The following is a 23602-nucleotide window of genomic DNA, read 5'->3' on the forward strand; positions in this document are numbered from 1 at the left end:
CTAAAAATTAAATTGACTAATTTTTTAGCTCAATTTAATTATTAAACCAGCCACGGAATCTAGAAGAGAAGAAGGGAAAATTTTTCCACTTCTGCATGACCCAGTGCACATACATGTATACATAATAAAAATAAAACCTTTAACAGAATAACCCTTATTATATGCAAAGCACTCTGATAGGTTCTCGTTTTCATTTTCTCTTCTCTTTTAATTAAAAAAATGCTGGTGGTGACTCACCCAGCCGACTTCATGACTGGATCACGACTAGTAAGTAGGAGATTTGGGTTAGATTTGATGAACAGCTACAGCCCATGCGGACTTCATTTCTCTTCCTTTCTGTCCTGGCTGCTTTTCCCCTGTGCCTTTAGAAACAGAACTCTTGAATTACTTATCTGTCTGAAGTCACAGCTGCTTCTGAAGAACTTGGCTGTCCTGCATTCTGTGCACAAGTCAGTTTTAAGTGGCTTTGGTCTCACAGCAGCTCCCAGTGGCATTTACTAATAGGCCAGACCATAAGCTTCGCTGGCCTTAAGGAAGGAAATATACAAAGTTTTCCAAGTCCTTGTGCACTTTTAATTTTTAATAATTGTAATAAGTTTTAAGATGTGATGTAAACAATCTGTAAAGACCATTTAAATGAAAAATTACTTAGTTACATAGTAAGTACAATACTGTCTCATTTTTAAACTCATCTTAAGTAAGCAAGTAAGTATAACCTGGTAGGACTTCTATAAATGAAGTCTACCTACATCAGCTACTTGGGGAAGAAGGGCCCAATTTACCTTAAATGACATTTTTGTGTTGCTTCTAAACTAACCATACCATGAATTAAAGGTTACATGTTGGAATGCCCAGACACTTTAAGAAGTCTGTATATTTAAAAGCAAAATTATCTGGGGGGCATCTGTGTGGGTCAGTCAGTTAAGCCTCTGACTCTTGATTTCAATTCAGGTCATGATCTCACATTCATGAGATTGAACCTGCATTGGGTTCTGCACTAGGCGTGGAGCCTGCTTAAGATTCTCTCTCCCTCTATCCATCCCCCACTCACATGCACATGCTCGTGCTGTCTCTCTTTCTCTCTCAAAATAAATAAATAAATAAATAAATAAATAAATAAATAAATAAAACTAAATACATAAAGTGAATTTTTTAAAAAATGTCCTCAGATTAAAATGTCTACCACATCTTTACTGATACACTTTCAGGGCTAATCAAACACAGTGTTTTGACTGATTTTCTTCGTAACTGGGATCAGAAAGGATTTCATTTCCTTGTTACTTGGGAAGTGTCCATTTCCTATCAACATTTATCTTGAGATGGTAAAGAGCAGCAATTATGAAATTCCTCCTTGCCAATGACAGTGCCACCTAGTGAAGAGAACAGGTCACCAACTTGCCCAATGAACTCAGAAAGGTTCCATGTCTTCCTTTCCCAGCACGTGGGAGAAATGCTAAAATGCCTAACCTGCACAGTGGGAGAGTGGTTATGTCAGTACTTATGAACAATTCGGGGAGGAGTTGACAGCAAGAAGTTCAGGGATGCTCAAGGGGCTATTACCATGATGATGATTCAGCAGGAGGATTGTCACAAAACTCCCTTCTCTCTATTCTCAGCTATAAGCAGAACAGCAGCAGGAGAAGGTACTGGAAGCATGCAGGTATTCACTGCTGTGCTCTTGCAATGGTCTTGCACAGATAAATAAGAAGGCACCATAAAGTACTGTGGACTTAAAATAAATAAATAAATATTTATTTAAAATAAATAAATCAGATTTATTTTTTTTTAAAAATTTTTTTTTTCAACGTTTATTTATTTTTGGGACAGAGAGAGACAGAGCATGAACGGGGGAGGGGCAGAGAGAGAGGGAGACACAGAATCGGAAACAGGCTCCAGGCTCTGAGCCATCAGCCCAGAGCCTGACGCGGGGCTCGAACTCACGGACCGCGAGATCATGACCTGGCTGAAGTCGGACGCTTAACCGACTGCGCCACCCAGGCGCCCCATAAATAAATCAGATTTAAAATAAAGTTAAAGTGCACCTCTGTCATTTAAATTAGGGGATAATTCATACGTGAGATTAAAATGATGTATTGGAATTCTTGATTGATATCCCCATTTAACCTAGTCCTATAAAAAAGCAATCACTGATGTATTTGTTAACAAATTTATGCCAGGAAATAACTAGTAAATAAGTTTGATTTCACAAATTTAATTATTCTTATGCCTCAATGAGAAGGCAGACTGACTTTCTTAAAATTATGCACTATTTTTAACTTATTTTCAAAGCCAAATAAATCAGTAACTCCCCACTGAAAGCAAATGAATCAACATTCCCTCGATCCCCTTAGGAGGCTGTGGCTTTGGGTCGGTAAATATTTTGAGAGTAGCATATTTTTCCATGGAATGCTCTGGACTATCTCTGTATTTCAGTAAAGAGCTTAAATACCTAATGCTTGCTCCTGAAACTTTTACATAGCATTAACAAAAAAGAAAGAAAGAAAGAAAGAAAGAAAGAAAGAAAGAAAGAAAGAAAGAAAGAAAGAAAGAAAGAAAGAAAAAGGGCACAGATTCTTTAAAAAATATGTGATTGAATGGTATGTGGCCAAAAACCCATCAAAAAGTCCCCTTCGAATTTGTGAGTGATGCCTACCACCAGAAATTAGAGAAAACACAATCCCAGAATACCTACAGTCTTTATCACATAATGGAATTCCAAGAGGATCTGTACCTGGAAATGCAAGTGGACCTGGTAGAGTCAAGAGACTTCTTTAAATATGTGAATAAAGATTTTTTAGCCCTGTAACATATCGGGTAAGTTTAGGCTAATGTCTGAACAGGATTCCCACAATGTGAGAAGAAGAAGGAGGTTTTCAACTTCAGTACTTTTGAATTTAACCACATGGATCCAAAGTGCCATATCATCCGCAAGTATGCTAGAGTATAGGAAGAGAAGCATGAATGGACATTTCTCAACTTCTCCAGCAAGGGTGGGGAAGCCAATGGTCAAGAATCTAGCCACGGCCCTTCTGCTAACCTTCTCTGTCCTTTACCCAGCCCTACATAGGAATTTGGGGTTGAGAAATGTGTGGCTGAACATACCCAAAAGATGTTGGAAATTCTGGTTGGTAAAGAGCCCAGTCTGTAATTTGTTTCTGTCTTCTCCAAATCAAGTGTGCTAAAAGTCATTTATTTTTCTGTTATAGCTACAGCTGACCAGTCAGCAGCTTCATTTGAAATGGAAATGTCTCAGACTGGCTTCAGTGCTCATTATTCACAGGTATATTGACCACTTGGTAGAAAATGAAATATTTTTTTTAAGGTTTCTGCTCCCAAAAACAATGCCCAGGCATCACCATTATAAGTGCAACTAGCAGTTCATGGCTTGCCCAGTTATTCAGACTGTGATGATGTTTCTAATCGAAGTAGGAAAATGGCATTTCACAAGCATATTAAGAAAACATGTTATATCCCACAGTTCACTATATCGTACTAATAATTGTGAATCAAACATTTTGAGGTCTGCCTTATGTAATTATACATCTGGCTAAATGAAATACTTAATTTAAAATGGTTGCTAATGATATGAATTGTATCTTTTTCTCAATCTCATTGTATTTAAAGATCTTATTAGAATACCATATTCAAGACCTAGGATTCTTGACACCCAGAATCAAACAGAAAGACAAGATTAGGAAATATATCATTTGTAGCTGATGAAAAAAAAAATGCATCTGAGTCCCTGCAAAGGAATATTGACATTTCAGTGGGCAATTGTACTGTATAACCGAGAGCAAGTTACTCTACCAGGTTACCATAGTATTACTGTGAGGATTCTAAGTTAATATATGTAAAGCACTTTGAATAGAATCTATCATATTGTTAATGCTGTGTTCTTGCTACTTTGTTAAATGTCATTTGTTTTCTCTATTTGGATATAAGGACTGGGTCATGCTTGGAGCAGTAGGAGCCTATGATTGGAATGGAACAGTCGTCATGCAGAAGGCTAATCGAATCATAATTCCTCAAAACACAACCTTTAATGTTGAGTCTACCAAAAAGAATGAACCTCTTGCTTCTTATTTAGGTAAAGTTTAGATGTAATTGATAGAAAATTATTGTGGTTTATTTTTGGTTTTGTTTTTATTTTTAGCATTATTTGCTTATATTTACATAGGTTTACTTATAACCATGTGAAGACTGATAACTTCCAAGAGCTAGACATTTTGTAGGAGCCCTGAAAGTTCCCAAGCAGCCTTAATTTCTGAGCAATCTTAGAACATGGAGATCACACTTTCTCAGAAGGGCTCCCTAGTGCAGGAATGATTTAGGCTGATATGTGCACTTTTTGAAGTCTCCCTGTGTCTGGTATTCTCATTAACTTCAAGAAGAGCTTTGCACCTGGTGGACAGGAAATGATGGTAAAAAGAGAAACCTTGACACAGCTAATATCCTGCAGATCAGACTCCCATATTTTCTAAAACATCCTATATCATTTCTTTCTATGAGTCCTAATTTTGGAAAATAAAATTTTAATTTGTCTTGTCATATAGCTTCTTCTTTAATAGTTCTATTCACAACCAGACAAATATTGAACTTAAGCCCAGTGATGTAATGTCATCTTATTTTTCAAAGACTTTTCTGGAATGAGGAGGTATGTGTCTGTTATCACCTTATTCTCCATCTGTACTGAGCTGCCTAGGGGATACCAGGGAAGTATTCTATCACTAAATGATCTTAGTAAACAATTAGGGCCTAGGATGAAAAGAACCCTCAGAAGACGGTTTCCCAACACTTTACTCACTCAACAAATGTTTGAGGGACACCTGTTTTGCCCCAGGTATTTTCTTGGTGCTGCAGGTGCAGCGGTTAAGGAAACAAATACTTTTCAGTGTTCATATTTTAGTATGTTAGCATCCCTCTCTGGGATCTTTCTGTCCTGGAGGCAAGTCTTTTTCTCTCTATCCAGATTCTTTCTATTTTATGAGGAAGGTAGGAGGTCTTTACTGGTAGGTCCATACATTTCCTTATTCAAAGACACATCTTAAAACTGTAGAGGCAGGTAGGACTTAAAAATGAAAGGCCTGAGGGATTTAGATAATTAAAACTACAGTGGTAAGCAGTACATACAATGTGAGTGTTAAACCCCTTAACACATGCTGAACTGCATTCATGAAAGTCTAGTTTATTTCTCATAAAATTCCTATTACATTCTGTCCTGGTCAGAGAGCAGCTAGAGCATTCCATTGTTCTAAACATCACACATTACAAAAGAAAATGCTAAACTAGGATGTGCCAATAAAAGATTATCTAAAGGATACTGATCTAGAAAAAATTCCTTTCTTTCCTTCCCCAATGTCTGCAAAATTTGAAGAAATTGATGGTTAGGAAACAAAATATACACTGCATATCTTTTAAATATTTGGAGGATTGTGCTGTAACACAAAGAGGGTGGGCCTAAAATTCATATGCATTAGAAGAAATCTTAGCATATGGTTAATATCCAATTTTCCAAATTAAGATATTAAGGAATTGAAAAATGATGTCACAGCTACCTATGACATACCTGAAACTAGAATCTAGGTATCTTGATTCTTATTCCAGTGTTCATTTCAAAATTAACAACATTTAAAAAACTAAAGATACAGCATGATGTCCACAAATCTTAAGTTCACACATTTTAATAATACTGTAGTATTTTTTTATATTCTGACTTCTTGTTATGTGATGAAATTCCTTAAAACCAAGTAGTCTTAGGAACCCTAAATCCATTATCCCCCAAAAGCTTGGATTCATGGTGCTTAAAGCAGACTTGGAGAATTCAAGACTTAAAGATATCACTGGAGCAAGACAAAATTAAGACAACCTTCATTCCTGACCACAGTATTTATAACATATGATTCCTTTCTTCCCAAAAAAGGAAATTTGGGGGTACTTTGTCTACAATGTACTAAGATGATGTTTTTATATTTTAGAATTCATTTCATTAGATTAATCACAAGTTAGCACATAAGATATTTTGCCAACATAACATTTAAGATATATAAAATTTATTTTAAAATAGAAAAGCACCCAGAAAGGGGATAGGGGAGAAAAATAGCTTTGTACCCCAAATATTAATCTAAATCTGAAATGAGAATTTCAAAATGTCTGCCTGTGTGGATTACGAATTAGGAAGTGTTTGAAGGTGCCTGGGTGGCTCAGTAACTTAAGAGTCAGACTCTTGATTTCATCTCAGTTCATGATCTCAGGATTTGTTAGATCAAGCCCCAAGTCAGGCTCTTTGCAGACAGCACACCCATAGTCTGCTTGGGATTCTCTCACCCTCTTTCTCTGCCCCTCACCCGCTCACACACTCTCTCTCTCCCTCTCCAAAACTAAATAAGTAAACATTTTTTTTTTAAGAAAAATAAAAAGAGCTTGAATGTGTTAGTCTGAAATCTATGTGGATTGTAAGTCATTAGGCAATGGAAAATCTTATGGAGAAAACAAAACAATCTCATACTAATCAATAATGACCAGAAAGAAGTAGGAACAGAAGTTGTCGAACCTCTCAGGATATAGTCAGTCATCCAGGAACTGCTTTAGGCCAGTATGCACTTAGCAAGTGTTTTTGATGGTGAGAATACAGTCGAAGTTCCCTGCCTCCTCCACCTACAGTCTTCCCACTTCTAATCATGCCAGACAAATTCAAAAAAAATGTAAAGATGTGAGGCAAACAAACACATGACATCAAAGCAGAGCTTACCTGTTTCCCATTACCTCACTAGATCCTAGCACTTTTCCCAGGAAGTGAATTGTGAAAGCTGACAGGACTTATTCTTTATAAATCCATGCAGCAGGCTATGCCATGCATTTTCCTTTCTCTTCAATTCTTTTTTTCTTTCAGAAGACAACATTAAACTTAGATGTGTATAATTATTTTCCTTTCATGAAAACTAGACTTTATTTACATGGCCTCCTTTTTTTCTCCCTCTTTATTGTCTTTGGATTCCTAAGCTTCCACCCAGTAACTACCTGACCAGTAGGTACTGTCTCTGGGAAGATTTCAGCTAATAGTTTTAGTTATCAAGTTATCAAAACTAACTAAATTATCACACAACTCCAAACCTCAAACATAATTTTTAATTTTTTTAAAGGTTCTTTTATCAGTTTGCATTCATAGCTCTGTAAGGTAAAAAAACAAAAACAAAAACAAAAACAAAAACAAAAACAAAGTGTACTAACTCCCTTAGGCCAATGCTTGCTTAATATTTCTTAGTAGAATGACATGAAATAAAACAGCCTTTGCTTTGCACATTCTTCTTTTTTATTTTATTTATATATAAACATGACCTTAAAGTTTTTATTTTTTAAGCAATATTGTGGTTAGTAACAGAAGAATTATGACACATTAATTGTTTGAAAAAGAACAGTCTACAATTTATTATGTATAATTTTTTTAGAAGCTAAAAGAAAGATGAAGAAATGAGAATGGGAGAAAATATGCCTGAAGGAAAATATGCCTGAGGAATTGTGTTCCTTTTGCACTTGTAAGATTAAACATATTTTAGTACAAAAACCTCTGTTCCTCCTCAAAAGTTCTGTAAGAAAGTGAAACTATTGCCTTGCAGGAAAACACTTGGAAAATAAATTGTCAATGTAATCTTTTTTCTTAGTAAGAAATGAGGTTCTGTGGCCTTTGGAAAAGTAATCTGCCCTCTGATCCACTGATGGACAGATCTGGTTATAAGAACACTTCTTCCTTCTGTAAAGTTGAAATCAGCACAGGAGAATTGTTATTCACTGATTTAGCACTGTTCCCTACAAGCACAAGGAATAAATCTAATTCTTCACTCAAAAATTAACAATAGTCTGCCTTCAAGACACAAAAAAATGTAATGGGCAAGAAAACCCAATTAAAAAAGAGGAATGTCGAAGCTCACTTTTTAAATTTAAATTCCAGTTAGCTAACAGTGTAATTTTAGTTTCAGGTGTACAATATAGTGATTCCACACTTCCCTACAGCACCTGGTCCTCATCACAACAACTGCTGTCCTTAATCCCCATCACCTGTGTAACCCACCCACCCTACACCTCTTTGTAATCAAACAAATACAAATTAAAATCACAGTGAAGTATTATTGTTAGATTATGCTTAATATCTATTAGAACATCCACAAATTTGAATAATAGTAATGATACCCAATGTTTGGGAGAGTTTGATGAAACTAGTCTGTCCTTTGGCTGTGCATGGAATAAATTAGTACAAATGTTCTGGAAACAATTTGCCAGACACTGAAAGAACTGAAAATTTGATCCAGTAATCTATTCCTTGAAATTTATCATCAAAGAAAATCCAAAAGAAGTAAAAATGTTAAGTGTTCAAGGATGTCTTTGCAGGCTTAAGTATAATATCAGAAAATTAAAAACCACCTAAAAATTCTACTACTCTATTGGGGAATGGTCCTGCAGTAGAAACGCAATGCCTTTATGCCTTAACTAGGAGTGATAAACTTCAGTTACTTCACATTACTGCTTAAAAATCTACAGCAATAATGCAGAAAAGGCTTACATTTGCTATGATTCCCCTATATAAAATGTTTAATTTCTGTAGCACAGACATATCTGTCCAGATGAAGCACAATTGATTTATTACAAAGTGGTGAATTGAGTTTATGAAGGTTTTTTTTTTTATTTTCTTCTTCTGTCACGATTGTTATATCATTTGTGCCTTTAAACAATGAAAACCTGAGGTGGGGGGTGGACAAAGCAATTGCTGTAGATAATCAGAGAGCATGCTAAAAGCTTCCACCGAGACAAACTTACCTGCCTTAAAAAAAATAAACATTTAAAAAAAAAAAGAGAAGTCTGTAAAAATACACAAATGATCCTCCCAGCCCTTTAAAGTGGATCTTAATTTATTCTGTGTAGACATTAAGGAGTCAGATAGTATATCTGGCATCTCTCTTTTGTTAGGTTACACAGTGAACTCCGCCACGGTTTCGGGAGATGTGCTCTACATTGCCGGACAGCCACGGTACAATCACACGGGCCAGGTTGTCATCTACAGGATGGAAGATGGAGACATCAGGATTCTCCAGACACTCAGTGGAGAGCAGGTAAGCTTGAAAAATTATTGTTTTAATCCATTTACACTCTATGTAAATTTAAATTACCCATCTATTGTCCTAAACTTCAAAAAGTCCTGTCATATTCAACATCAAACTTAAACAGGGCCCCGTGTTGGGTTCCTTGTAGGAATGTAAAATATCTGCATATTTGGCTTCCAGAACATTTCAGTTGCACGGAAATGGAGGTAAAACGTAGAGATGATGCTGTAGATACAAATGGATAGATATATACATACAGGAAAAAAGTTCTAAAACATTAAGAAGCATGAAAATGCCCGTGGCACAGACAGTACATCTTAAAGATGGAAAGATTGTTTTACTCTAGGATTGGTGCCAGAAGTCTTAATACCAGGTAACATTTGTGCTTGTCTAGAGGGAAAGGTAGACCGTAGATAGGTAGAAAGAGCAGAAGAGCCAGTTAAAAAGATAATGTGGACCCTGATTGTTGAGGTTCTGAATGGCAAACTAAAGAATTTGGATTTTCTCCTGGAGGTAGTGGAAAGTGATAACATGTAAAATCAAAATCTTCTCGTTAGATGATATTAAATACCAAAAGTAGTTTAAGAAGTTATTCACACAATATGCAAACATAAATATGTGTAAATATTGTTAAACTAAAAGAAACATCTACGCTGTTGGTTATTATTGCACAGCAATCACTTGGGCTTCGCTAAGTAGCCCAGCTTACTAGACGCCCCGGCCACCCTCCTGCCATCACCAACCACTCCAAAAGGCAGGGCAGTGTGAGCCTTCCTCTCCTGCAGGCACGCTCATAACTGCCCAGCCTAGCAGAACCGCTTCGGTGTGAGGAGACAGACATGTCAGGCAGGCGCAGAGCTACCCTCTCTTTATAGGAGCCAATATCTTTTATAACAACACCATAGATACAGCTTCCAGGGCTCCTGCTGAGGGCACGTAGTTGTGATAGTCACTGCATCCTGAGAAGCCCATCAGGTATTTATAGTTCCCCACAGCCTAAATGCGGCATCCCCGATCAGAGATTATTTTTACCACACTCAGGATTGCTTAATAATATAATTGAAATCCTTTCCCCATCAGATGTCTGGGGGAGCAGAGAGTAAACCAAAAGTCAGAATCTCATATCTAGATTCATATATATATATATATGTCTTGTTAAAGGGTTTTATTAGCACTTTGCCCACATTTGTAATCAGAAAATGCATCAACAATAAAAACAAGGCTATTATTGTCGCTCAAGGATAAGGTGAGGAGAGCCTAAAATGATGTATCACCAATAAAAATGGAAAAGGAAGGACTAGAGTAGACACAAATGAGGAGGAACTGACAGGACTCTAAAATGACGCATCCTGTATGACATCGTATGTCTGATATTACTCTATTAATGGTTTACGAGACAGGAAGTGAAGAATTGCTTGTGAAAGTCACAAATGATTTGTATTATGAATGGTTTAAGTTTCAAGCCTGGGAATCTGGGAGAAAGGTGGCACCATGATTAGAATGTCAGCAACTCAAGTGGTTTAGGTATGTTTTTAATGGTATTTGGTTTTACATGTTTCCTGTAACAGTGAGCACAAATTCAAATGATTATGGGTGCCAGGAAGGTAAAGTAAATAAATAAAGCTATTGCACAGAGGACAACAGGAAATGGTGGGAACCATGGCCTGGACAGTTCCTGAGCCATCTAAACATTTAGTTCCCACTCAGCTCCAGACGGCTATCGCCCTGTGGGAATAAAGGCCCAAGGTTGCCAGATCTTACAGCATTTTATTTATGTTTGTAATTATTCAACTTAAAAAAAAAAAAAAAACTTTTAAGCCCTTCACAACCTATGAGAAAAGGACATTTGAAAGTCAATGTCTAGGAAACCATCAAAACCTTAGAGGAGAAAGCAGGAAAAGACCTCTCTGACCTCAGCCGTAGTAATCTCTTACTCGACACATCCCAAAGGCAAGGGAATTAAAAGCAAAAGTGAATTACTGGGACCTTATGAAGATAAAAAGCTTCTGCACAGCAAAGGAAACAACCAACAAAACTAAAAGGCAACCAACGGAATGGGAAAAGATATTTGCAAATGACATATCGGACAAAGGGCTAGTATCCAAAATCTATAAAGAGCTCACCAAACTCCACACCCGGAAAGCAAATAACCCAGTGAAGAAATGGGCAGAAAACATGAATAGACACTTCTCTAAAGAAGACATCCGGATGGCCAACAGGCACATGAAAAGATGTTCAGCGTCGCTCCTTATCAGGGAAATACAAATCAAAACCACACTCAGGTATCACCTCACGCCAGTCAGAGTGGCCAAAATGAACAAATCAGGAGACTCTAGATGCTGGAGAGGATGTGGAGAAACGGGAACCCTCTTGCACTGTTGGTGGGAATGCAAATTGGTGCAGCCGCTCTGGAAAGCAGTGTGGAGGTTCCTCAGAAAATTAAAAATAGACCTACCCTATGACCCAGCAATAGCACTGCTAGGAATTTATCCAAGGGACACAGGAGTACTGATGCATAGGGGCACTTGTACCCCAATGTTCATAGCAGCACTCTCAACAATAGCCAAATTATGGAAAGAGCCTAAATGTCCATCAACTGATGAATGGATAAAGAAATTGTGGTTTATATACACAATGGAGTACTACGTGGCAATGAGAAAAAATGAAATATGGCCTTTTGTAGCAACGTGGATGGAACTGGAGAGTGTGATGCTAAGTGAAATAAGCCATACAGAGAAAGACAGATACCATATGGTTTCACTCTTATGTGGATCCTGAGAAACTTAACAGGAACCCATGGGGGAGGGGAAGGAAAAAAAAAAAAAAAAGGTTAGAGTGGGAGAGAGCCAAAGCATAAGAGACTGTTGAGAACTGAGAACAAACTAAGGGTTGATGGGGGGTGGGAGGGAGGAGAGGGTGGGTGATGGGTATTGAGGAGGGCACCTTTTGGGATGAGCACTGGGTGTTGTATGGAAACCAATTTGACAATAAATTAAATATATAAATAAAAAATAAAAATAAAAAATAAATAAAAAAAGAAAGTCAATGTCTAGCAGTTCTCTAAGTGTCTACCAATGTCTGGGAATGTAGCACTGGAGCCTTGAGAAGGAAGATAGAAAGAAATTTGCAATTTTCAGTAATGGAAGTGTTTGGAAGGATTGGCCATCTAGGATAAGAGATGGCAGGGTGAGTGGTAGGGGTGGGGGAGGAATGCAGGTCATAGCTTTTGGGAAGCCAAAATCTAGGGCATGGGAGGACGAAAAGGAGCCAGCAAAGATGAAAACAAAGGGTGGCCTATGATACAGTGGCAGAATCAAGAGACCAAAATTAAAATCATAGAAGCCAAGACAGGAAGTTTCAGAAAGAGAATTATCAAGAGCATCAAATATTAAACCCAGGTCAATATTTGGGAAGGTTATTGCATTTAGATAATGAAGAGTAAGTCTCCTGCATTTCCCTAAAATACATCCGTATCTTTAAAAGATGGTCCCTCTGCAATCCTTTTATATTTCTCTATCTTCCACAAGTGCTAGGACAAGACTTAGCCATTTTGTCGAATAAACAACTTTCTAAATCTACAAGGTGAAATGCTACATCAGTGTTCCAAGACAAATCAGTTCCTCATACTGTATATATATTTTTTTATTTTTTTTTCAACATTTATTTATTTTTGGGACAGAGAGAGACAGAGAATGAACGGGGGAGGGGCAGAGAGAGAGGGAGACACAGAATTGGAAACAGGCTCCAGGCTCTGAGCCATCAGCCCAGAGCCTGACGCGGGGCTCGAACTCCCGGACCGCGAGATCGTGACCTGGCTGAAGTCACGCTTAACCGACTGCACCACCCAGGCGCCCCCCTCATACTGTATATTATTCACATTTTCGTATTACTGTAAATGAACATATTGAAGCCATCCCAGAATGCCTTTTATTGTTTTTCTCATTTTATTTTCTTTAACAAAATCATGGTAGCATTACTGATCTTTTCTGCTTTTTGGAGAAGAAAGAGTGTTTAGGATGAAATCTAAAGGAAGCCATTTCTCTTACTCTCAAGCTGCAGAATCTATGACAGCTGCTCATCCTCAGGGATGGGTCTATTTATTAGCCTCCCACAAGAACCAATAAAGAGCTTCCAGGTAGAATCTGTTCCTGTATTTTATTTCTATTTCTATATATATCTGAATTTCAAATACTCTTCTAGATTGCTATAAGTAAAAGAAATGCAGCCTTTAGCTCTCTTGAGAATTTCTGATGTTCATCACACTATTTTGTTTTGTTTTGTACCTTAGATTGGTTCCTACTTTGGCAGTGTTTTAACCACACTTGACGTTGATAAAGATTCTAATACTGACATTCTTCTGGTTGGGGCTCCCATGTACATGGGAACAGAGAAAGAGGAACAAGGAAAAGTGTATGTGTATGCCCTGAATCAGGTAATGATCACTCTGCATTTGGTAGAAATTCATGAATATCTCTTCCTTTTTTTTCAATTTCAAATAAATAATGCAGTTCTAATTTTGTACTCACTTTGGAAAAAGGAGCAAAGAATCTTTCAGGCCCCTTTACCGTCACCAACTCCTCCATTTCTAAATGAATATTTTACAGTTCTAATAAAGTAGTTCAAACCATTGGATGCTTTCTGCTTGGAAATGTGAACTATCCTTTTTTAGCAGAATATATAGAGATAAATATAAATCTCACTAAACTGCTAAATAAACTTACAGGGCAACCATTCAAGGCTCTGGCCTGGAGGTGTTGGGAACATTAGCAGTTAAAACTGCATTAGCTGTCCAAAAAAGCTGGGGAAGCAGAGAGACTGTGGAGTAGTGAATTTTAAGGCAGTGACATCAGACAGTTACAGTAAACTACTTTGGTCTTTGGAATACTTCATTGGGCTGGAGTGAGGTTTTGTTTTCCACTCCTGACTTTCGACATCATTTGTAGATGAAATAATTCTTGATGTCTTTGTTAGAAGGGTTTTTGCTTTTTACAGCAAAGTCAGTACTTATCTCTTTAGCTTTTTAAATTCTTAGAGTCTCTCCATATTAATTATTTTAATTCATAAATTGTATACCTTTCTTCCTATCATTTTGTTTGCTTCCTCCCATAAATTTCTTTGGTCCTTGCTGTTTTTCCTTGTTTTCCTAGAAAGTGTGTTCCTGTCCATCATTACTAGTACTTTCTGACCTTTACTGAGTTTGGGGGGGGGGGGGGGGCGGCGCACGGGGGTTGCCCTAGATAGCTTTGGGAAAAGCTTACTTTTTGAATAGAGTAAATTTTCTCTTTACCCTGTGGAGGAGACTGTATAGAGACTTTTCAGAGAAGCAAATATTGGATGAAGAAAGGATAACAACCTGAACTGAGGGTTTAAAAATTCAGTTATTTGGTTTTAAAAGCATGCTGTGAGTTATATAGTCACTTGATTGCATTAAAAAGAGAATCCATTAAAATGCTCAATATGTCTTCTTCCCCACACTTCTACAATCTGTTCTTTAAAATCTTTAACTTTGCTGTCAGATAACCACAATTTTTAAGAAATTTTACAAACTTTACTGTTGATGTACAAATGGTTTTTAATAGCTCTGATTTAGTACGTACTTAAAAATTTCACTGTGCTGTCGTAACGATAGAAATTCATAAGTATCCTGTTTATCTTTCTTCCAGACAAGGTTTGAATATCAAATGAGCCTGGAACCCATTAAGCAGACTTGTTGTTCATCTCTGAAGCACAATTCATGCACTAAAGAAAACAAAAATGAGCCGTGTGGGGCTCGTTTTGGAACAGCTATTGCTGCTGTGAGAGACCTCAATCTTGATGGATTTGATGACATTGTGATAGGAGCTCCCCTGGAAGATGATCATGGGGGAGCCGTGTACATTTATCATGGGAGTGGAAAGACTATAAGGCAAGAGTATGCACAAGTAAGAAGTTCAACCTACTATTCCCGCCCTTAAACATTAAGCGGGTTCAATGCTAGGCTTGCTTCTTGTCTTGCTTCATGAGTTATTTTTTTTTTTTTTCTTCTGACTCTATTGGAAAACTAGATTTAATTCCTTTTTAAGTTTTCTTTATAGAAGCATTTTTTTGTATTTTATCCTCTTTTCTATTTTTTTCTGCTTTTTCTTTTGCCATGGCTCCATGATCTGAGCTTTCAAAATGGTAAAAAACAAAAGAACACTTTATGATGACACTATTTAACATTTGCAATGTGCCTGATCCTAAACAGAGATTACCACTTTCTTTTTATTTATTTTTTAAAAGCTTATTTATTTATTTTGAGAGAGAGGGAGAGAGCAAGCAGGTGAGGGGCAGAGAGAGAGGGAGAGAGAGGGAATCCAAAGCAGACTCTGTGCTGTCAACATGGTGCCCAACACGAGGCTTAAACCCATGAACCGTGAGATCATGACCCGAGCCAAAATCAAGAGTTGGATGCCCAACCGACTGAGCCACTGAGGCACCCCAGAGGATACCACTTTCTAAATAAAAGAACAATAATGATATAATTTAGCTAATAAAGAAGATGAGATTATTGTATTTATATTCAGTATCCATGCTGTTGTAATGAAATTGCATTACATTTATATTTATGAATTAAATTAGTATATTTTCATCAAATGAATTTGTGTTCCTGAAGGTTTATAATTTCCTCACAAGTAATCCCTCCTAGAAAAAAAATCTGAATAACTAAGCTTAACCCACAAGGGATTTTCTGTTGTTCTTGTTTAAATTTATTGTCAGTTAATGATTCTAATCCATAAATGTAATTTTTTCCTACATGAGCAAAATACAAATTTACAGAAGAGTTTAAAGGAATTCTTCTAATGTAATTGTCTGATTTTTAAGTAACCATGGTAGTTAGGCATTGAACTACTTATATAACATGAAAAGAAAATTGGGACATCAATTATTTCTTTTTATATTTGACTGTTCTCTCCATACTGTAGTCAAGAGAATTCTCAAAATCCATTCATGTATTGTGAAGTTGTACTTAATTTTTCATAAAGCCATAATGACATTAATGAAACAATAAAGTAAAGGGCATGTTTCAGTAACAACACTTCCATCCATTCAGTAAATTATTTGTTTCTTTCAAAGCAAATATTTCATGGTATTACTTAACTGAAAACAGACAATATTAACCACGGGAATGTGACGCAATTAGGAATTGCAGGAAGGAGTTTCTTTCTTGTGTCCTACCACTTTATTCCTTCACTACTAATCCTGAAAATTCAGTGGAATGGCATTTGCAGTAGAAACAAGAGGATATTTAAATCACTAATAATAGGAATAGACTGTCATAAGAAATTTATTTTGTAAAATGGTGGCTAACTCAAGATGCAGCTTTAAATAACCACAAGAAAGAATATTAGAGTTGATTTTGCTTAATTATTGGAAAAACGCTTTCCCAAGGATAGGTGAGGGTGTGCTCACCTGTTTCCATGGTAACCAGAGGTGCTGCTTGTGTGGGGAATAATCCAGAATCAAACTGAATGAACTCCTCCAGAACCAATGAGGCTGATATCTCCTGATTTGTTTCCTGAAAACATAAGGAAATATTTTCCAATGAGCCACAAATATTTAAGCATGAAAAATGTTTCTATTGGTTTGCCTTGTTTGGCTTCTGAATTTATGGTTTTTAAGTGAAAAACAAGAGGATAAGAAGACCCCCAAGTTTAGGGAGGGTCTGTCAGTCCTTTCTTCTTGCTATCAGTTCTATGAAAATATTATCAGCTTAGGGGCCCCTGGATGGTTGAGCGTCCAACTCTCCATTTTAGCTCAGGTCATGATCCCAGGGTTGTGGGATTAAGCTCCACGTCAGGCTCCTCCCTAAGTGTGTAACCTGCTCAGGAATCTCCTCTGTCTCTCTCTCTCTCACTCTCCCTCTCTCTAAAATTAAAAATATATATGTTATCAGCTTGAGTCAAAGCTAAACCAGGAAGTACAACTTTTAAACACACTATGTATGGGTGTACACAGTGTGCACAAATCAATGTTCAAGAACTCCATATTCATTTGTGCCTATCGATTTTATAGTGCCCTTGACCTTTAACAAAGAAGATCATATATTGGAAAATGTATCTGATGGAATGTGCTATTTATACCCAGCCCCCCAATTCATTGACCCCTAAACTGACCCCTAGGACAAACATCAACTCCCCCTCTTGCTTGTATGATGTGTTTTCAAGGTTCCAGTATCTTCAAATAACTCTGTTTTATGGGACTGAGTGGAAACTAGAAAGGAAGAGCCAGTTACTCACTAATGTTTTCCTTGAGCATTAGACAAGATGACGTTATATAATTTTTTTCTCTCTGGTGTCAGTGACCCTGAAATTATTTTGTCTGTACTATAAAAAGAATAACTTTTGGTAACATCTGAGTAATTCATCTTGTCTCCACATGAGGGGCTTCTTGGGCAGTTTTCCAAAAGGTCTTTAAATTTAATATTATGTTAACCAATCCAAGTTCTCAGATGTATTTAAAACTGTTTTTGAATATACTCTTCTGGCATAAAACCTCTCTGTTGGTACTTTCACAGCGTATTGCATCAGGTGGAGATGGCAAGACACTGAAATTTTTTGGCCAGTCTATCCATGGAGAAATGGATCTAAATGGGGACGGTCTGACTGATGTGACTATTGGGGGCCTTGGTGGTGCTGCCCTCTTCTGGTATGTATTTTAATAACATCCTATTAGTCATAACATTTCACAAATAGTTCCAGAGCTCGGTATGACTAGAGCTCATTCATACCAAATATTTTCCTTTATGCTCTGTTATTTAGATAAAAGTTATGTAGTTCAAGAAGCTGGAGAAGTCAATAAATCTTAAAAATAAAGAAACCATATTAAAGAAACAAGTAGAATCAACCCTTAATTTGGGGTATCTATTATGTGCTCAGCACTAAGGTAGGTATTCTGTTTTAGGGAGCAGCATAGGAGAGAAAGAGGGCCTCATAGAGAATTATATAAATAAGAAACCATCCCTAACTTTGAGTTGTTCACAGACTTTTATGGTAATTGATTCTTCATTCTTCATTTACCTAATACATGTAATTAGACAATTGTACGTCATTGTCTGTATATACATCGTTGGTCAAGCATAGAAGCATCTTCAATGATATCTCTACTCAGCCTTTAAAATGTCTGCATCCTCAAATTAATTTCAGTTCATTCTAAAATTCTAGTCAATGGTCAGATATATATATTAATACCATTTTACTTATTAACTTATTTATTAATAAAATAATTTATTGGGTAATGTCATTAATAACCCCATTTTAACTAGTTAAAAAACACAATTTCAAAAAGGGTTCTTTTGGGAGGAAAAGTGACTAAAAAATCAAGGATAATCTTAAGATAAATTTCGTGTGATAATTTTTTAAATGTTTCAAACTTCATTAAGAAATATAATTAAAAGGGCACCTGGGTGGCTCAACTGGCTAAGCGTCTGACTCTTCATCTCAGCTCAGGTCATTATCTCCCAGTTTGTGAGTTTGAACCCCACATCAGGCTCTACACTGATGGCATGGAGCCTGCTTGGGATTCTGTCTCTCCTCTCTGCCCCTCTCCCCTGCTTGTGGCACTCTCTCTGTCTCTCTCTCTCTCTCTCTCTCTCAAAATAAATAAACTTAAAAAAAAAAAAGAAATTAAAAATACATACAATGGAAATATTTAATATAAAAAATATATTTATATTTATGCCATGTGCTTTGATGGAAAGTCCATATACTGATTCTTCCAAATCAATCATTAGTTTAAAGTAATTTAGATGGAAACAAATATCAATGGTCTTTTCCCCAAAAATATTATCTAGAAAAGTAGTGAAGATAGAGACCTGAAACTAGATGACTTTGTCATAATTTAAGATAACTAATTGCAACTATAATTACAATTTATAACATTGTAATAGCATTGTATGGTGACAGGTGGCAATTGTACTTATTGTAGTGAGCATAAGGTGATGAATATAATTGTTGAATCACTATGTTACACATTTGAAACTAATATAAAATTATATGTCAACTATGGTTCACCTTAAAAAACTCAAGGAAAAGAAACATTTTAAAAAGAGATACTGTTTAAGAACTAATGGCCAAATACAAATTGCATATTAAACTGTACGCAGATAATAACTATTATGTTAAGAAATGTTTTAACTGTACAGTGCGGGGGTGGGGGGTGAGAGGGAAAAAGAAAACTGTAAGGTGATGCCTAGGAAAGGAGAATGCCAGGCAGCAAGTAGCTGTGACTTTGGGGATGACAGACCCAAAACGAGCTGAAATCACCAGTGTCAGCAACAAAGGGTATATTTACTTTTTGTATGAACTGGTAATCATGAATTAATTTATTATGATAACCTTAACTCAAACATATTTATTGTATTCACTCTCATATTAAATATATATATATCTATTTTTATGTATATGCAATATGAATATATATGCAATATGCACATATATATGTACATATGCTACATATATATATACACATACGTACATACAATAAGGGCAATTTTTACTCTCCAGTTTTGTTTCAAAGCCTTCTTACAAAGCTCTGAAGACTTACTTATGACCTCTTTTGCTGCCGGTCAGTGCTTTATCATTAATGGGCCAAAATGACAGAGTTGGGTCCCTGTCACTCCCAGCAGAATGGACCAAACCAGCATACAGGGACACAAAGACCAAGACTTCACAATGCTGAAGGAGGGATTGAGAGTGGATATAGATGGCAGGCAATAAACAGAGGCCCACCAGCAGTCAGGGACGTCCAGGAACAGATATTGAGAGCCCTGTCATGTGGAATAGATTGCACCATAACCCCTTTAAAGACCTGGTTGGGGCAGAGAGATGTGCAGTGGGGAGCTTCATTCTTGGAGTATCCAAACTACTATGCAGGAAATTAGACATGCTCATTCATTGCTGGTGAAAGAGTAAACTGGTTAAAACACATTAGAAGGTATTTGCCAATAAGTGTTAAAAAGCCTTAAAATATTTACACTTTTTAACACAGAATTTAGTTCCTAAAATTAAAAAAAAAAATTTTTAGTGTTTATTTAGTTTTGAGAGACAAAGAGAGATAGGGCATGAGTGGGGGAGGGGCAGAGAGAGAGGGAGACAAAGAATCCAAAGCAGGCTCCAGGCTCTGATCTGTCAGCACAGAGCACAATGCAGGGCTTGAACTCAGGAACTGCAAGATCATGACCTGAGCCGAAGTCAGACGCTTAACTGACTGAGCCACCCAGGCGTCCCAATTTCTGAAAAATTTTTGAAACTCTAATCTTTATCTAAGATATATAATCTTTAGAGCCATCACAGCACTGTGCTAGCAACTTTTTAAAAAACAAATTAGTACAGGAGTGCCTGGGTGGCTCAGTTTTTTCAGCGTCCAACTTGGGCTCAGGTCACGTTCTCCTGGTTTGTGAGTTTGAGCCCCACGTTGGGCTCTGTGCTGACAGCATGGATCCTGGCTCCTGCTTCAAATTCTGTATCTCCTTCTCTCTCTGCTCCTCCCCTGCTCACTCTCTGTCTCTCTCTCTCCCTCTCTTTCAAAAATAAAAATAAACATTAAAAAAGCTTTTTTAATAAAAAACAAATTAACACAAATGTACCATAAGAAAGGATTGAGTAAATAGGTTACAATACATGTGTATGCTGGAATAATTTATTGTCATTAAAAATAATGTTCCCAGAAAAATACAAATATTATAAGGCTGTTCATTATATCATGATAAGTTTTAAAAGTATGTATGGATACATATGTACATGCATGTGTGTGTATGTCTCTTTTTCCCACACACATACGCACACACACATACCCATATCTATAGATGATGTATTCTTCTGCAAAGAAAAAAAGCATATCAAATGTTAATGGTGATTATTGCTGAGTAGTAAAATTACAAGTGATTTCTGTTTTCTTTGTTTCCTTTTTTATGTTTCCATGTTTTCTTTGGGTAAAATGTTTTAAAAGAAAAGTAACTATAGTTTTTTTAATGCAAAATCAAATCGGGGACCTATGTATTCACAAGCTACCTAGCTACAGGACCTGTACTTGTCTGTACAAGTATTACAGTGGACAGAAGCTGTCCATTGGCCTTTGGACTCTTTCCAGATTGGAAACAAACTTGAAAATTCCCAAAATATGGTTTTGGTTCTGAAGTTGCATCTGAGCACTTGGTTCCATCTTTTTTCCATCACAAGAAAACAGATTTTTGGCTTATGAACTGTAAGTAATGAAAAATAATTTTCCTTCAACCTTCTAAGTTCTTGGCTGAGATCCCTGTTATAAAAGATTAACAAGAGAAAAATAGAGATTTATAAATTTGTATATCTCATGTATACATGGGAGATACCCAAAGAAAAATGAGTAATTCCTTGAGGTGGTTTAGAATTCAGACTTAAATCCATTTTATTTATTTTTTAAGTTTATTTATTTATTTTGAGAGAGAGATTATAGGAGGGGCAGAGAGAGAAGGAGAGAGACAGAATCCCAAGCAGGCTCTGCCCTGTAAACATGGAGCCTGATGTGGGGCTGGAACTCATGAACCATGAGATCATGACCTGAGTTGAAATCAAGAGTCAGACGCTTAACCAACTGAGCCACCCAGGAACCCCAGACTTAAATATCATTTTAATAGAGACAAGAGAGAAGGTATGTAGGCCTCTACGGGGAGAGTAAATGATTTTTAAGAAAAATGAGTGGGCCTTGGAAAAAATAAATGGGTGATATGATAGTTTGTGACCAAGTTCACACTGTGACCAGTGTGGTGTCTCTTATGTTGTGATAAGAGTCAGTCCTCTCTGGTTGATGAACTCGAGTTGAGTTCCTTTTGGAGTATCTACCTTTAGGTAGAAGGAAATTTCAGAGAAAGCTTCTTCCTGTATTTACTGTTTATCAAGTGCCTATAGCTCAAACTAATCAATATACCAAAGTGATATGTTTTGGGGTGACATGTCCTAAACTCCTGTAATCACATTTTGGGGTGGCGTATTCTCCTACCATTTAGCACCAGAAGTTGAAGATGGTTCCAAAACATCCTGGGTGTCCTCGGAACCTCATATACCACCTATTCTGTATCAAAAACTCACCAAAGAAATGGAGTCCTGAGAGGCCAACCATACACAAAGAAGAATCCCCATCAGTGCATTCACACTGCACTGGCATAGTGATGGCATTCATTAAATGTGACAGTATGTGAGCAGTCATCACCGTTTATGTTTGTAGGTCCCGAGATGTGGCTGTAGTTAAAGTGACCATGAATTTTGAACCCAATAAAGTGAATATCCAAAAGAAAAACTGCCATGTGGAAGGAAAGGAAACAGTATGCATAAATGCTACGGTGTGTTTTGATGTGAAATTAAAGTCCAAAGAAGACAGAATTTACACAGCTGGTGAGTATAATATGTATACCAACTACTTTGGGGCAGGAGGACAATACATTTGCTCCCACATCAGGAAATCCAGTAAGATATTGTATTTCCTCTGTGATAGGGATCTGCATTTCACCCTTGCCCCTGTGAACATGCTGAACCTTGAAAAAAAAAATCTACTGAAGAAAGAATATGTTATGGAACCCAGTAAGTTCTGTAGCAGACACTGTATGGTTATATGCAATGGCCTCAACAGTCCATGGTTCCCCTCTGGCTCTCCCCTTTACCGCAAACAACCAGGTACTAAAAACAATATTAATAATACAAGTTTGGAGATTAGAGTTTGGAAACTGGGCTCCAGAGGAGCCCAGTTTTCCTTCCTGTGGGTTTTCACAAACCCTCTCTTCCTTCTTCTGCCCCTCTTTGGTAAGACTGATATTGCAGGGGACCTGAATGCTTTGCCACCCCACCTGACTGAGGTTTCTTTGCTCTACTCAGAAGGTGACCCTGGCTTTTGAGAATCAGACATGCTCCATGTGTGAGTTCTCAGGCACAGCCTGGGTGTCTCCTCCTCCCTACACGCACACTTCCTAAGGTGTTTTTTTAAAGATATTAAAACGTGTTAGATTCAAAACTGTAGAGGCCATTGGCTGCAAAAGAGTAGTTTACTCTACAAACCAAGGGTAAGTGAAATACGAAAAATCATTAATCCTTAAAATCTGTTTTTCTTAGTTTGGTCTACATGTGCATAATTATGCTCTGCAATGGTCCTCTGATTAGAAGATAATTAGCTATAGGAGTGTAAAATAATGATTTGCATTTTCATATACAATATTATTTCAGTCTCATTTGATTTCTGTACAGTAACTAAGGGTTCAAATGAGTAGGATTGTTGCCTTTTTTAGAAAGTGTAAGGTTTAACTTGTTTTTTTATTTTGGTACACCTATTTTCTTAAACTTATTTTACTATGTGCTTTGAACATAATCTAAAATGACCTTTTCACAAAATAGGTAAAAATTCATTAGTGTATTTTTTGTGTGTGTCTTTTGAAATATATTCAATATTCTAAGCAGGACTTCAACATTGCTAAACTAAAAATAATAATAATAATTTAAGTGAAAACCCAGTAAACACATGCATGG

General features: G+C 36.8%; 1 protein-coding gene across 4 annotated transcripts in view; it reads left to right on the forward strand.

Annotated features, from left to right (window-relative positions):
- Positions 1–23602, forward strand: part of ITGA1 (integrin subunit alpha 1) — a 207195-nt gene that overhangs the window by 145245 nt on the left and 38348 nt on the right. For all 4 annotated transcript variants that reach the window (XM_086678580.1, XM_025924152.2, XM_086678565.1 and 1 more), the window contains 7 exons: positions 3207–3280; positions 3943–4087; positions 8959–9101; positions 13381–13524; positions 14756–15013; positions 17629–17759; positions 22314–22480. In XM_086678580.1, coding sequence (XP_086534706.1) covers positions 3207–3280; positions 3943–4087; positions 8959–9101; positions 13381–13524; positions 14756–15013; positions 17629–17759; positions 22314–22480 — 1062 coding nt within the window. The remainder of the gene's footprint in view (positions 1–3206; positions 3281–3942; positions 4088–8958; positions 9102–13380; positions 13525–14755; positions 15014–17628; positions 17760–22313; positions 22481–23602) is intronic.

Source organism: Puma concolor, chromosome A1 (assembly GCF_028749965.1).
Source record: "Puma concolor isolate L17-30 chromosome A1, mPumCon1.1.hap2, whole genome shotgun sequence".
In the NCBI taxonomy this organism is placed as follows: Eukaryota; Metazoa; Chordata; class Mammalia; order Carnivora; family Felidae; genus Puma; species Puma concolor.